Raw genomic sequence first — 13,380 nt, forward strand, 5'->3', positions numbered from 1 at the left:
CCATCCCCGCAGGTCGTAAATTAGTTAAAGCAAGTACGGAGAGTGTTATTGGGGGAACGGGGTTCTAAAAGGGCAAACGACCGGTCGGGTCGTTACAATTAGTTACAAATCAATCATGTAACGTACAATAAATGCAATAAATGATTGTGACGGTCAGAACAAGGCAATCAATTACAAGATGGACTCAACAGGCACGAGATTGACTCAACAGGTACGGGATTGACTCAACAGGCACGGGATTGACTCATCAGCTACGGAATTAACTCATCAGTTATGGAATTAACTCATCAGTTACGGAATTAACTCATCAGTTTCGGAATTCCAGCATTTACACAGCTGATACAAGTCTTCCAAAAGTAACAAATGGATTGAGTAAATGCTCATAATGGCCCCGTAATTCAAGGAGAATAGTTACCTAGATTTAGCCCTATTAATAGACATACTTTTACCCACCATCTGGGGAATCTAATTTTCTTCTCTACAATTCTATACATTGTAATTTATAGCATATTGCTCCCAAATTAGCCATAGTTCGGCCCTTCAAGCTCTGTTCAGCTCATTATCCTACCAAGGATCATTCAATAAGAATTCTTTCTTCTTTGCTTTATTGTTATTATATTATCTGTCATTAAATTTATTTTTCACTTCTCTATCATGTTGCATTAACGAAAATTTATATCTTTCGGATTGAATCGGTTGCTTGTGGCCTGTCATATAAAATTATTGCTTTGACCTTGAAAACTATTTTTTGGGTTAAACAATAATAGCATTAATATGATACATCGGTATAAGTCATGTTTCTATTTTTCTAATGACAAAGTAATAACGTAGTAAATACTGTGCATGGTATACACTAAAGTATTAAGTCCACAATAAGGAAATTTTTAAAAAGAAACTATAGATTCTTTATGTGTTCTTAGTAACTAATACTCAATAATATTAATTAGCATATACAGGACAAGCAATGAAGTTTCTCAGAATTCCCAAGCATGCAGTACTAATAAATTCACCTCAAAAATCATTCACCTTCTTTTCCAAACATAATTTTCAACACTTCCAGTTTTCATAGTAAAAAAGAACAGTCTGGGGCACAAAGCATACCGCCACGCAAAGTTCGGAAAAGGGCTGCACCCTACGTGAGTGTGACGTAGACAGCCTACCATGATGCAATCATCGGTAGTTGATTCCGGTTTTCATAATAACCTAGTCTGAAAACCTACCACTACTTAACGAATTGATACGCCCTCCTCCTTTGCTGGGGCAAAAAAGAGAGAGGATAACAGGCTAGAAGAAACAGCAAAGTTTCCAAACTATTTTCGTATGGTTGGTGAATATCTCCAGTTGACCTAAAATGAATTTAAATGGAGTAACATAATCAGTGAGAATTCATATAATTGATCTTCACTTATTTGGAACTGAGGGGTGGTTGTTAAACGTCTCCGGCTTGTTTTACAGTAGCAGGAGCAATCGTACTCTTCAACCGAGTTCAATATTGGGAGAGAAGAACACAAAACACACACACAGAGAGAGAGCGTGCGCGCATGTATATATCACACAAACAGGTACATATTTTTGCAATGTAAAATGTTCATGAACTAACAAACAACCTGAGTTTCATTGAGCTTAGCTTGATAACTATTTCAAGCTGAAATCTGAGCACAAGCTCAGCTCAACTCGTTCAATAAACGAGCTTGAGCTGAAGATTTGTTCACAAACAGCCCGACTCGTTTACACTCCTACACATAACCGGTATCATCCTTTCTCCTGTATCAGACTGCACACGAAAGTTCCCTGAATAAGAGGGTGAAAAGTTAGTAAACCTTTTTGCTGGTGAATACTAGAGGCCGCGTTCACCAGATTTTGGTTTATATTATACACATCAATCAGAATTGTCACAGATTTCTCGATTCCTATCATGCATAGGTATCTTCATCTTCCGAGTCTTCTTTGATGCTTCCAACCCGAGCCTGATATCTGACAAGGCTGCATGCCACGGAGCTCATTGAGGTGATAAAACTGAAGTGTTCGTCGCATGTCATCCTATTTTACCCATAAATGACTGCAAGAAATTTAGATGTAATGTTAAACTAGCACTATAAAGATGGTATTAAGAAATAAAAATGTATATGAACACGAAGAAGCAAAACTGTGGCCACAAAAATAAGTAGTCACAAGGATGCCTCTGAGAAAGGGAGGAAATACAAATAAATAACAAAGATATTTATCGAAGTTTCTTGGTTCTGGCAGGTTACTATTGGAGATTTGTAGAGGGTTTTTCCTCTATTTCTGCCCCATTGACCAAGTTAACTCAGAAGGCGACGAAGTTCCAATAGTGAGACGTGTAACGATCCGACCGGTCGTTTTGAGTTCTAGCATTTCACTCTATGATTTGAGACAGTGAGTAGCTTCATATGATGTATTATGATTTGCGAGTATGGTTGATTTTGGTTTCCAAGAGGTTCGGGGGTGGTTTGGAAGAGCAATTCTTAATTGGGAAGATTTAAGTCGGAAGAGTTGAAGCTACTCTTTATTAATGTGTTCCTGGTCCATCATCCCTTAAAAGTCCATAGCTCGAACTTGCATGATTTCGAGAGCTGAAAAAGTGAGTGCAGGCTATACATTCAACATTGAAATTTCAACGTCCAAGTGGCGCCACCTTTTCTATTTCCTCAAAAAGAGGAAGACCAAAGAACTTAAGGGGGTATGCAAAGAATGTTGGGTGCTCCAAATAGATCAAGTTAAAGACCGATAAGTTAACCAAACCCCGACCCAGCATCCACATTTTACAGGTCCACGAACCAAGGATCGATAAACCAACGACACCCTGCCTTTTTCTGCGTAACAAAAGGTATTCAGTGAAGAAAGATTTACCTTTGTTTTGGTTAGAGTTCCATTTTTATAAGTGGTGCTTCCAAATCCAAACTTAGGCTTCTTCTCTGCCGGCTTTAATATCTGAAAAGAGCACATTAGTGTCTCATCCACACTCATCATAGCACCAGCATTGTCAAACTCTCCACAATAATTAGGGGCTGAGAAAATAGTCACTAGCTGTCTGTTAGCAAAAAACTCATATCCATCTTCCACAACCTACATCAAGTACAAATAAACCGTAAAATTTTAAGAAACAAAATTCTGAAAAGAAAAGGAAGGAAAAAGCAACAACTGGAAGCACTCAGTTTCTGAACCTGGTGGGCACGGCAAATGAGATCAAGATCTTGCTTCTGAAGAAATTCTGTCACCTTATCTGGGCCAAAGGTATAGGACACGCCCCTATCGCTCATTCCCCACCCTTTCACATCTCTACTAGGATCTGACCATAAAAGATCACAAAGGAGTCCAGCTTCTGGAACATCAGTTGGTCGGCGGAGGTTCCTTATCTGATCCAGATGATAAAGCTCGGGGGAGAGTCCGCCATGCATGCACAATATCTTTTCGTCAATCAGAGCTGCCACAGGCATGCAGTTAAAACAATCTGTGAATATCTTCCACAGTCGAACATTGAACCTTCGTTTACACTCATCATAGAATCCATATATACGATTCACAGAAGCACATTCATGATTTCCCCTCAAAAGGAAAAAGTTCTCACGATACTTTATTTTATATGCAAGCATAAGGCATATTGTTTCCAGACTCTGCTTCCCACGATCCACATAATCGCCCAAGAATAGGTAATTGGATCTTGGAGGAAATCCACCATATTCGAATAGCCTCAGTAGATCAGAATACTGACCATGGATATCCCCTAGCCGAGCATGGCACCCATGAAAAGAATTAGATAAGAAGTTATGTTTTCTTCCCAGAAAAAAAAGAGAGAAATAGCAAGCAATGTTTTAACATATATTTTAATCTTTTAAGGGGTTACAACCAAATATTGGTCCCCCAAAACTGACAATGAGAAGCAAAGACATGAGGGCAACTTGGAAAATAGAACTATACCAAAATTAACAACAAAATTGAATAAATGAAGAAAAATGGCAATCAGGATACATGCACAACTTGAAGCGATGGATACACTGAGCTTAGATCTTCTGAGAGAGCTCTTTCAGTCGGAAGAAATGTACAAAAGTGCAGAGTGTCAGTGACTTGTGAGTGCTGAACCGATGCTTTTACAACCAAATTTAATTGGATATGGGATGTAGATATGGATGATGCAACTTTCGAGAAAATTCTTGATGTTACACTGCTAACCAACTTTTCTTGTTGAGGAAGGATTTGCAAGGTTTTCCACTAGGAAGAAGATAATGAGAGAAAGCAAAGCGGATAATTAAAACTCTAATAGTTTCTTTATGCCATGAAAACCCGCTTGGCCACCATTTGGAATAGTAAATTCACCAGTTTTTCAGTTTCAGCCAGTCTTATCGTAGCTACCAAAAAGGTATGACCTAAACCAGCAAGGTGGCTGGTTCTTGTATCAACAGGTCCAAGTTTGAACAGAATGGATTATATTTGGATAATATTTGGTTGATCTTAAGAATTCCTGCTGAGCAGGTAATAGAAATACTTCTCTTGTGGAAAGGGAGGACAACTCAATTATAAGATGATAGTAATTTCAGATTTTCATGTCATTACCTACCCAAACAAGTTAAGAACCCCCCCCCCCCCCCCCCCAAAAGTTACTCTTTAACAGTTAACTAGAAATGCACATTGATAGTTGAATTTCAAATCATTATTAACAACCACTTTGCCAAATTTATCAGCTCATCTATGCACTTGCCTAACCAATCTCATATTATCAAAATCAAAATGCTCCAAAGAAATGTGTGCCACACTAAATCTCACCAAAGGTTAATGTAGGGTTCAGTTTAATATTTTAAAACTGACCAAACACACCAAACCAAACGGAATCACATACAACCTGCGCTTTAATATTACTTGATTTTGGTATTCAAAAGTGGAAAGTGACAAGTCAGTTTGATATTGGCTATGTAAAACCATAATTTGGAAAATGTTAACATAGAAACATGTTCTTAATGACTTGCCAATTGCTAAGTTTATTTCTTCCTTTTTTATTTTTTATTTTCTAAATTTTTTTGCTTACTGTTCAGTTTCGAACAAGTCGGGGGAAAATGCTAGGTCTTTTACTTCCATTTTCACAACACAAAAAAGGGCAAAATCTCAGTTGAATAAATGCACTTAGAATATAAGATTAACCAATAACTAAAGATTGAAGTTGCATTTTCTTTGTTGAATTTAGTTGTTAATTTCTTGCACTACTGTTACTTATTTTCAATAGGAATGAGGACGTATAAGCTAATAATGGAAGACTTGTTTTCCAGAAAAAGTGTAAGCAAACCTAGAAGATACTGCTGGTTCATTCTACAACCGTATAATTGAAACATGCAAGTTTGGTTCAACAGAATAGACATACCTTAAATAGATAGTATGAAAATCATAAAACACATCACTGTAATAGGTAAAATTTCATGTTAACTAATAGAGTTTGTCGGTTTGTAATGTGGAATTTATGACAAACAGCAAAACACTTTGATTAGTTTATGAACTGATGACTGGCAAATTGGTAAATCTCAAGATGACCTACAGAATTTACAACTCGATAAAAGCTTAACCTAACAATGATTTAAGTTGGACTCCACATATTAATTGCACAGCCATCTAGAGAGGGAATGCCTGCATTAAAAGGAAAGCTCAGTTAAATTAGGTAACAGAATGAACCAATTAAGGACCAAAACGGAGAGTCTTTAGTTTGAACAATGAGTTCCAGAATCAAGATTAAGACTAGGTTTGACCAGAGAGAAAAAGGGAGAGAGCTCAAAACTGTCTGGTGCATTATAATTTATGCGTGCCTGCATCCTATGGATAATATGGAAGGAAAGGAACGATCATAGTCTTGAACGCTTTCACACACTCATTTCACAAATGATTGAACTTCGTAGCTTTTGGACAATTGGACTAACTTAATAGATTTATATTAGAAACTGCCTTCATCATTTGTCATCCAAAAAGAATGTACATATCAGCACTCACTTAGTGCTAATTCAAAAATACTACGACTACCTATCCAGCTCAACACGGCGTGAGCAAATCTAGGGGTAATAAAAGAGGAGGGGTGGTGATCATTGCCTTGCTCCATTGGTGAAAAAGAGGAGAACTGAAAGTCAAAAGGAACGCAGCAGCCAAATAATAGCACTAGAAAACCCTCAGGAATTAGACTGTAAGGTAGAGGATGCATTCTTTACAGAAGTGAAGTAAATGAAGCAGTCTCCTGCTGAACATCTACCTTCCCTTGGACAAAATATAGATAATAAGAAGCAAGGACTAGTCAAGTTGCTCACTTAGGAAAAGGATCATAGAAAAATTGGAATGAGAATTGTGTAAAAGAGAAACATGCAAAAGGCCAATTTCACAGTTGTATAATGCAAGCCAGAGTAAAACTAGCCAATTCATGATGTTAATCTGAAGGCCGAGGTTCAATCCGAAACAACCTATTTGCCTTAACAAGGTAGGGGTAAGGTTTGGGTACACATTACCCTCCCAGACCCCACCTGTGGGATTACACTGGGTTTGTTGTTGTTGTTGTTGTTGTCGTTGTAATCTGAAGGAAACTATTAGCTAGGTACAACTTAACATGACTATCAAAAACTGTATTCAGACTAAGCATATAGTGACACCCTTCAACCTAATCATGAATTTAAACAATAACATCAATTTCAAGCATTAAACCTCATGCTCTCAGAACCCAATTAAAGTCAACAACCAATATTGCTTTTTAAAAAATAATCTAAAAAAGAATCAAAGACTAAATCTTTATATAAAATAAAAGACACCAACTTTAAGAATTGCAGCAACAAACTCAAACCCACTTCAGGGAACTCAAATTCCATTAAAAATTAAACTAAAGAACAGAGATTACATGAAATTTTAAAAGAGTGCATGTACCACAGATCTTGATAGGTGCATCAAGCTCAAGAAGATTAGGCTGTTGCAAGAAAATTTCTTTAGATTTGAGACAAAGGTGCCTGATTTCGTATTCAGACAGAACTTGTTTCCCTGGTCTATGTCGAACTTCAATTAAACGGTTTATTATATCATCCAAATCTACTGAACCCATATCCCTCTTCCTCACTCTACTCTGTGTGTGTGTGTGTGTTAAGATTGATCAAGCAGAAGAAAGTTGACAAGTTTGAAACACCAATTTTGGTGTGAACACATTTACAAGACACGTGTACTTGTGACAGTTAAAAGAAAACTGGTAAAGTGTGAAGAACTGATTCGAAGATTATGGTGAGGAAAAAGGAAGAAGAAAGTTGAGGAGAAGAAGTAGAGAATAAAGTGGAGTGGAATAGTGGATTGGCATCTTATTATTAGAGAAAAGAAAAGAAAGATAGATAGAGAGAGGGAATTAAAGTCAAAGACTTTAATTTAGGGGGGAAATGGGATTAGTGGTTATGGGTGGAGTTTGAAAATGGCTTTTTATGTGACAGAAAGAGTAGTGTATTATCCGTGTGGCAATGGCCAAAGAAGAGTGAATTTGATGCCCGAATTAAGAGAGCGACCCGCCTATACAAATATTACGGATTAATGTGATAATGACTTCTGCCCAATAAAGAATGGAATTGTTTAGCATATTATGTGGTTATGCAAATGTAACATTACAGCTAATATTAGTAATGACTATTATTATGAAGGGAAAATCTTGGAGCAACGGTTAAGTTATCATCGTGTGACCTATAGGTCATGAGTTCGAATCGTTGAATCAGTCATTGATATATGCATCATGAGAAGGCTACCTACATTACACCTTTTGGAAGTGCGGCCCTTCTGTGGAGCCTGCATGACCGCGGATGCATTGGGGACTATTAATCCCCATATAAATTATAATAGTGTTAGCACCAATATTTACAGTCTAATAACATTGGTTGAAGGTAGTGAAGTTGTTTCCGATAGATCCCCGGCTTAAGAAGAAAAAAAAACTAAAAAGGAAGTAGAAACAACAAGTAGTAACCATAGCAAGCAAAGGTGATATAATAGCCGGAGTGAAAGAAACGACATATAGTGAAAGAAATATGCGGATACAAAGAAATGAAAGTACGAGAGTAACACTAATAAGACATGAAAATAAGACAGGGCCCGCTTAGCCCCTACTCTTCTACCCTAATTCTCAACCTTCATACATTTCTATCAAGGGTCATGTCCTCAGTAAGTTGAAGTAGCGCCATGTCATGCCTAATCACCTCTCTCAATACTTCTTAGGCCTCCCTGTACCTCTTCTCAGCTCTCCCATTGCCAACCTCTCACACCTCCTCACTGAGGCATCTAAGCACCTCCTCTTCACATGCCCGTACCATCTTAATCTAGCTCCCCTCATCTTGTCGTTTATAGGAGTCACTCCCACCTTTTTCCGAATATCAACATTTCTTGTCTTATCCAATCAGGTATGCCAACACATCCATTTCAGCATCCTCATTTCCGTCACTTTCATCTTCTGGACATGGGTGTTCTTGACAGGCCTATTGCGCCCTATTTTCTCGCGAAAGCGGGTTTCGACGTGTGACAACTCTTTTAAAGGAAGGGTTAAAAGAGAAAAGTCGTCACCTAACGATATTTTAAGGTGCGTTAGGGTACCTATTTGCAAATGACTCATGTTTAACTAGTTTGTGTCACCAAAGATCGGGTAAGGGCTCGAAATTACCTCGAAGAGAAGGTGTTAGGCACTCTTCGAGGTCCACAACTGTGGGTCCCAGCCGAACTTGAATTATATGAATTAGTCAAATAAACAGAGAGAGAGAGAGAGAGAGAGAGAGAGAGAGAGAGAGAGAGAGCACAAAGTTTGGGAATTTTATTATCATAAAAGACTTTGAGTAAATGAATACAAACACTTGATAAGGTAAAAGGGAAATAAGATGGGGGGTCCTAAGTTTTTTAGCCTAAAGGGTCACCCCGTGCAACATAAATAATACTTCGTAACTCCCTCTAAATGGGGTGTTACTCATATTATTCAGCGGGCAAAGACTATCATCTCGTGCTACCCGATTACTATCTTTAAGTTGTTACCTAAAGCGCACTAGTTCAATTATAAGTCGTAACCTATGCGTGCACTATTCGTCCCGTGCTTATGGTCCAGGAGGAGTTGGATCTTTATTTTGGGTGGTTTTAGACTTTACTTAGGTTGCTTAGAAAATATCAAAAATTAGGCGACATACAAAACACATTGGACTTCACAAACGATGCAATCAAAGGCTCAAATTAACCTCCACAATTAAACAACAAATGCACGCGAAAACAGATTTTCATGTTAGGCCGTTCAAGATTAAAGAACTTAAATCCCTATAGACATGATTTCTAGGTGACCTGGATTCAAATATTACTGCCTTTAGTGGTTTAGGCGAGGAAGCAGTAGACCATTTACTGTTAACGGTGGTTTTAGATACCAGTTTTAGAAAAGTGACATTGTCCTATGGGCATGATATCTAACAGTAGCATAGTTAAACAAATGAAGATAATTCTGGAAATCCAGCCTTGACAAGCGGATAATATTAAGCGAGTGACAGTCCTATAGGCAGGATTTCTAGCAATTGACAATTGAATTTTGATTTTATAACCCANAAAATCAACAAAACATAAACTAGTGAGATCCTATCGGCATGGTATCTAACGAATATGCTATAGTCATACAAATCAAAAGAAATTTCATTGGCATTTATTTCCTGCATGTTGTCTAGTAGCACATAGCAGTAGAATAAATAGAGTATTTATACCCGTGCTTTGATGGTGGACAAGTTATGTGTGTGTGTGAGTTTCCTAAAAGTATAGTTTCTACTAGTGGAAGTTAAACGGCATATACAACAAGTCAAGTAAATCACATGAATCCTGTGGGCATATTTTCTACCCTTGAATATTAATATTAGAATCTACCACATCCCCTTTTACTAGCACCCAAATCGTTTATACAAAGATATTATTACAGACCCAAGTTAATAAGTAAATTAGTAATATTACATGATAATAAACAGGCCTATAGCAGGCCCCAAATAAAACAACTAAATACCAGCCTTGCTGGGCCTTAAATACTTCTGACATAGTGTACTTAAGCCTTCAACAAAGAAATCACATGATCACAAACTCATAGGGAAGTCCAGACCCCTTTCAGTGAACCACAGCACCAAGTGTTGCACCACTTGGACTAACCAGTATAGAACACAATACATGGTAGGGAAGTAGAGTATTAGGGACAGTTTTGGAGGTTGAGAAAATGACTACAACCTAGCCCTAGTGTGTTAGAGTTCACAAGGGCCTCAATTGGACCCCGAGCAGTGCTCACACTAGGGAGGCCAACAATAGAACCTAGATAGCCTTGGCTTTCAGCCGGCTAAGAATAGGAATTTAGAATATCAAAATAATAGGTAAGGAGGGTAGACAGAGATCACTGAATTGAGCATACAGCACAAATGGTCAAGCAAGCCAGTAGGTTCAGCAAGGTTCACATAGTGAAATATCACATAAACAAACATCATAGGAATTAGGAGAAGAAACAGGTTTGCAAGCATACATAGGTTGCACTAGTGGACATCTAAGGGTCTATTAAGCTAAGTCTAACCTAATACAATATTAATCAATACTTGAACACAATGGAGGGATACACATAACCACAGAAAGGAGAGAACAACAGATGAACCAAGGCATACTAGAAAACATGTTAGCATAAGAGTCCTAGAAAATAGAGTGTTTGTCTTTTAGAAATCCAGGATAGTATGAAACAAGTTTAAAAACAGACTTAAGGGCAGTATTAAAGAGCATTGCAATATACACAGGACTTAGTACCAAAAGGTTCATTCGAGTAAAAGGGGATTTCCATAGAGTTAGGGTAGTATCTAAACACAATATGCAGAAATTGGCAACTTAACCACAATAGTCAGACTCATATTGGAGTGGACTACTATTTAATTCTAAAATTAAACAGGTTAAGATACTACAGGGTACAAAACCAATCGACATTGAAATTGAACATTATCATAATTGAATCATGCTAATACAAGTTCAAATACATATGCAGAAAGAAGGAAAGAAATTAAGCATTGCAAGGGTTTAAACACTAATCAGTAGTAGAATCAAAATAGTGAAGAGTATAATAGCAAAAACCCAAAATCCCCGATGCTTCAGAGTTCACAAGAGCCTCGAGAATGGGCTCCAAGCAGTGCTTGCACCGGAGGAGGTTGTTCAACAATTTAGAGAGTGTCCGAGTGTGCCAGTGAGTGAGTAAGAGAGGAGAGTAGTGAAAACAATAGCAAGGATTCGAAGATTCAAATCTTGTTGAGGGGGATTCATGAGAGGGGTTAATATAGTAGTATATTTCATACATAAAATAGGAACCACGGTAAAAATTAAACACAGAATAAGAAAAAATATGCCAGAATCAATTAGAATTAATTTTAGGGCAAATAGCACATAGAATAAGGAAGTTAAGTAAATTAAACAAAGAATAAAAAAATAATACGCAAGAATCAAATAGCGCTCAGAATAAGGGAAATAGGTTGAACATAGAATAAGAAAAAATAGCAACGAAAATCAATTAGAGTCAGTATTAGGGCAAATAAAAAATAAAAAAAATAGGGAAATACAATAGGTTAAACAAAATAAGGAAAACATCAGTCAAACACAAGAAAGGGAAGAATATCAATCGAAAATCAGTAAAGAATAAGGAAAAATCTCAAACCCTAGTTGAGATTGACGACTTGAATCAGACCAAAAATGCAAGGACCATCAATATAACATGTATAGAGACGAAAGATCGTCCAGATCTTCACAGAATCAAAGTAAATCGGCCCGTTCTTGAGAAGTAGTTCTTGCCAAAAATAGGGTAAGAACTAAGTGATACCATAAACATGCGTATAATGATAGAGTATCGTGAAATAGGTAAGTAGATCATGGATTGATTCCTTGTTTGAGCCGGAATCGGAGAGGGTTAAGGGTTACAGCGGCTAGGGTTTGACAGAGAAGAAGAGAGCGTGTGAGGGCGGCTGTAAAGGAAAATGGTCCCTAGGGTTTTGGGGTAGGGATATAAGGAAAGATGGGGAAATTTAATGAGTCGTTGATCATTTTTTATCAACGGTTGGGATTTGAGAAGAGTTGGGGTCGGGTTTTGGACTGGGTTGGGAATTAGGAGTTGTCTGGATTTGGGGTTGGAGTAATTGGGCTAAGGTTTGGGGTAATTGGGCTGAGGTCTGGGTAGTTTAGGTTCGAAAATAGGTAAGAAATTAGGCTACTATTTAAATACCCCAAAATTTATCAAAATAATTTATAAAAATTCTTAATAAACAAATGAAACTATTATTTATGCACTGAAATACTTAAAATATCTTTGTATTATTAAAATATAAATTTTCTAATAATATAGAATAAAGAGCCTTTATGTATGAATATAGGCCATTATTGCAAAATTAGATAAATAGCTTAAAAATATTAATGTAATTATAGAAACAGAATAAAAATATTTGAAACATACATTATAGGTGCAAAATAATTATTTTAGGCAACTAAGTCACCAAAAAATAATTTAAAGGATAATTAGTGGATATTTAAATATAAGAAAATTAATTTTAAAGCTCTAAAAATTATGGGAAAATTATAGAAAATATTTGTATAGGTTTGTAAACTAAATGATGATGCAAATTGATGTTTTGAAAGTATATATACTATTTGAGAAAATATGAGGGCAAAATTGGGTATCAACAGCTGCCCCTCTTTACCCGGGAATGATGGAAGAGTTGTCGGGTAAAGAAAATGATGATCAATTTTGGCCGAATAGAATGAGGAATGATGTGATTTTAAAAATAGGGGCCGAACCCTGGTTCCTGAGTTGCCTACATATCCCTGGTGTTACGGGAATCAAGCCATGTGTAGTTCTAGATCCAACGGTGAACGAAACCGATGGAGTTGTTGTAAGAATGGTCGTATGTTTTGGAAACTGTTCTTTTGGGAAGGATAGTGTCGGATGGATTTATGCGAAGTCATGAATGTGAATTTGAGACGTTATGGATGTATCACATGGCAAATATCTGAACGGTCATGGAGTAAAAGGTGGGCAATTACTGGTGGTCGGTTACGTTTGAAATAATTGCAGGATGTGAACATTATGAACGGAAACTGGAGCGAAGATTGCTCCCGTTTGAAGAACGGTTACTTCCTGGATTACCTGCAAAACTTAAACCACGATGCATGCAAATATATATGGATTATTGCAAGAATTTAAACATGATGCAAATTCCCTTTGGACGGTGAGGATGATTTTCTTAGACCATGATGTCCTGGGCCATGAATCATGAGATAAGGGATTCGCAGGCCATGAAATGATGTCCTCGGGCCATGAGGATGGTGCCTCTGGACTATGACGTCTTTGAATAATGATGTGCACTTTTGAAA

General features: G+C 37.2%; 1 protein-coding gene across 2 annotated transcripts; it reads right to left on the bottom strand.

Moving 5' to 3' along the window:
* Window positions 1-1,505: 1,505 nt before the first annotated feature.
* On the bottom strand, window positions 1,506-7,449 carry LOC109205638 (serine/threonine-protein phosphatase PP1 isozyme 2-like). Of its 2 annotated transcripts, none has more exons than XM_019368374.1 (4): window positions 6,901-7,449; window positions 3,186-3,745; window positions 2,872-3,087; window positions 1,506-2,059 (listed from the first exon to the last, which is right to left on the bottom strand). In XM_019368374.1, the coding sequence occupies exons 1-4, from the start codon at window positions 7,070-7,072 to the stop codon at window positions 2,036-2,038; spliced, it is 972 nt and encodes a 323-aa protein (XP_019223919.1). In that variant the 5' UTR covers window positions 7,073-7,449; the 3' UTR covers window positions 1,506-2,035. The 2 variants fall into 2 exon arrangements, with proteins under 2 accessions (XP_019223919.1, XP_019223920.1); XM_019368375.1 differs by having other exon boundaries at window positions 6,875-6,954.
* Window positions 7,450-13,380: the final 5,931 nt, after the last annotated feature.

This window comes from Nicotiana attenuata, unplaced genomic scaffold (assembly GCF_001879085.1).
Source record: "Nicotiana attenuata strain UT unplaced genomic scaffold, NIATTr2, whole genome shotgun sequence".
Classification (NCBI taxonomy): Eukaryota; Viridiplantae; Streptophyta; class Magnoliopsida; order Solanales; family Solanaceae; genus Nicotiana; species Nicotiana attenuata.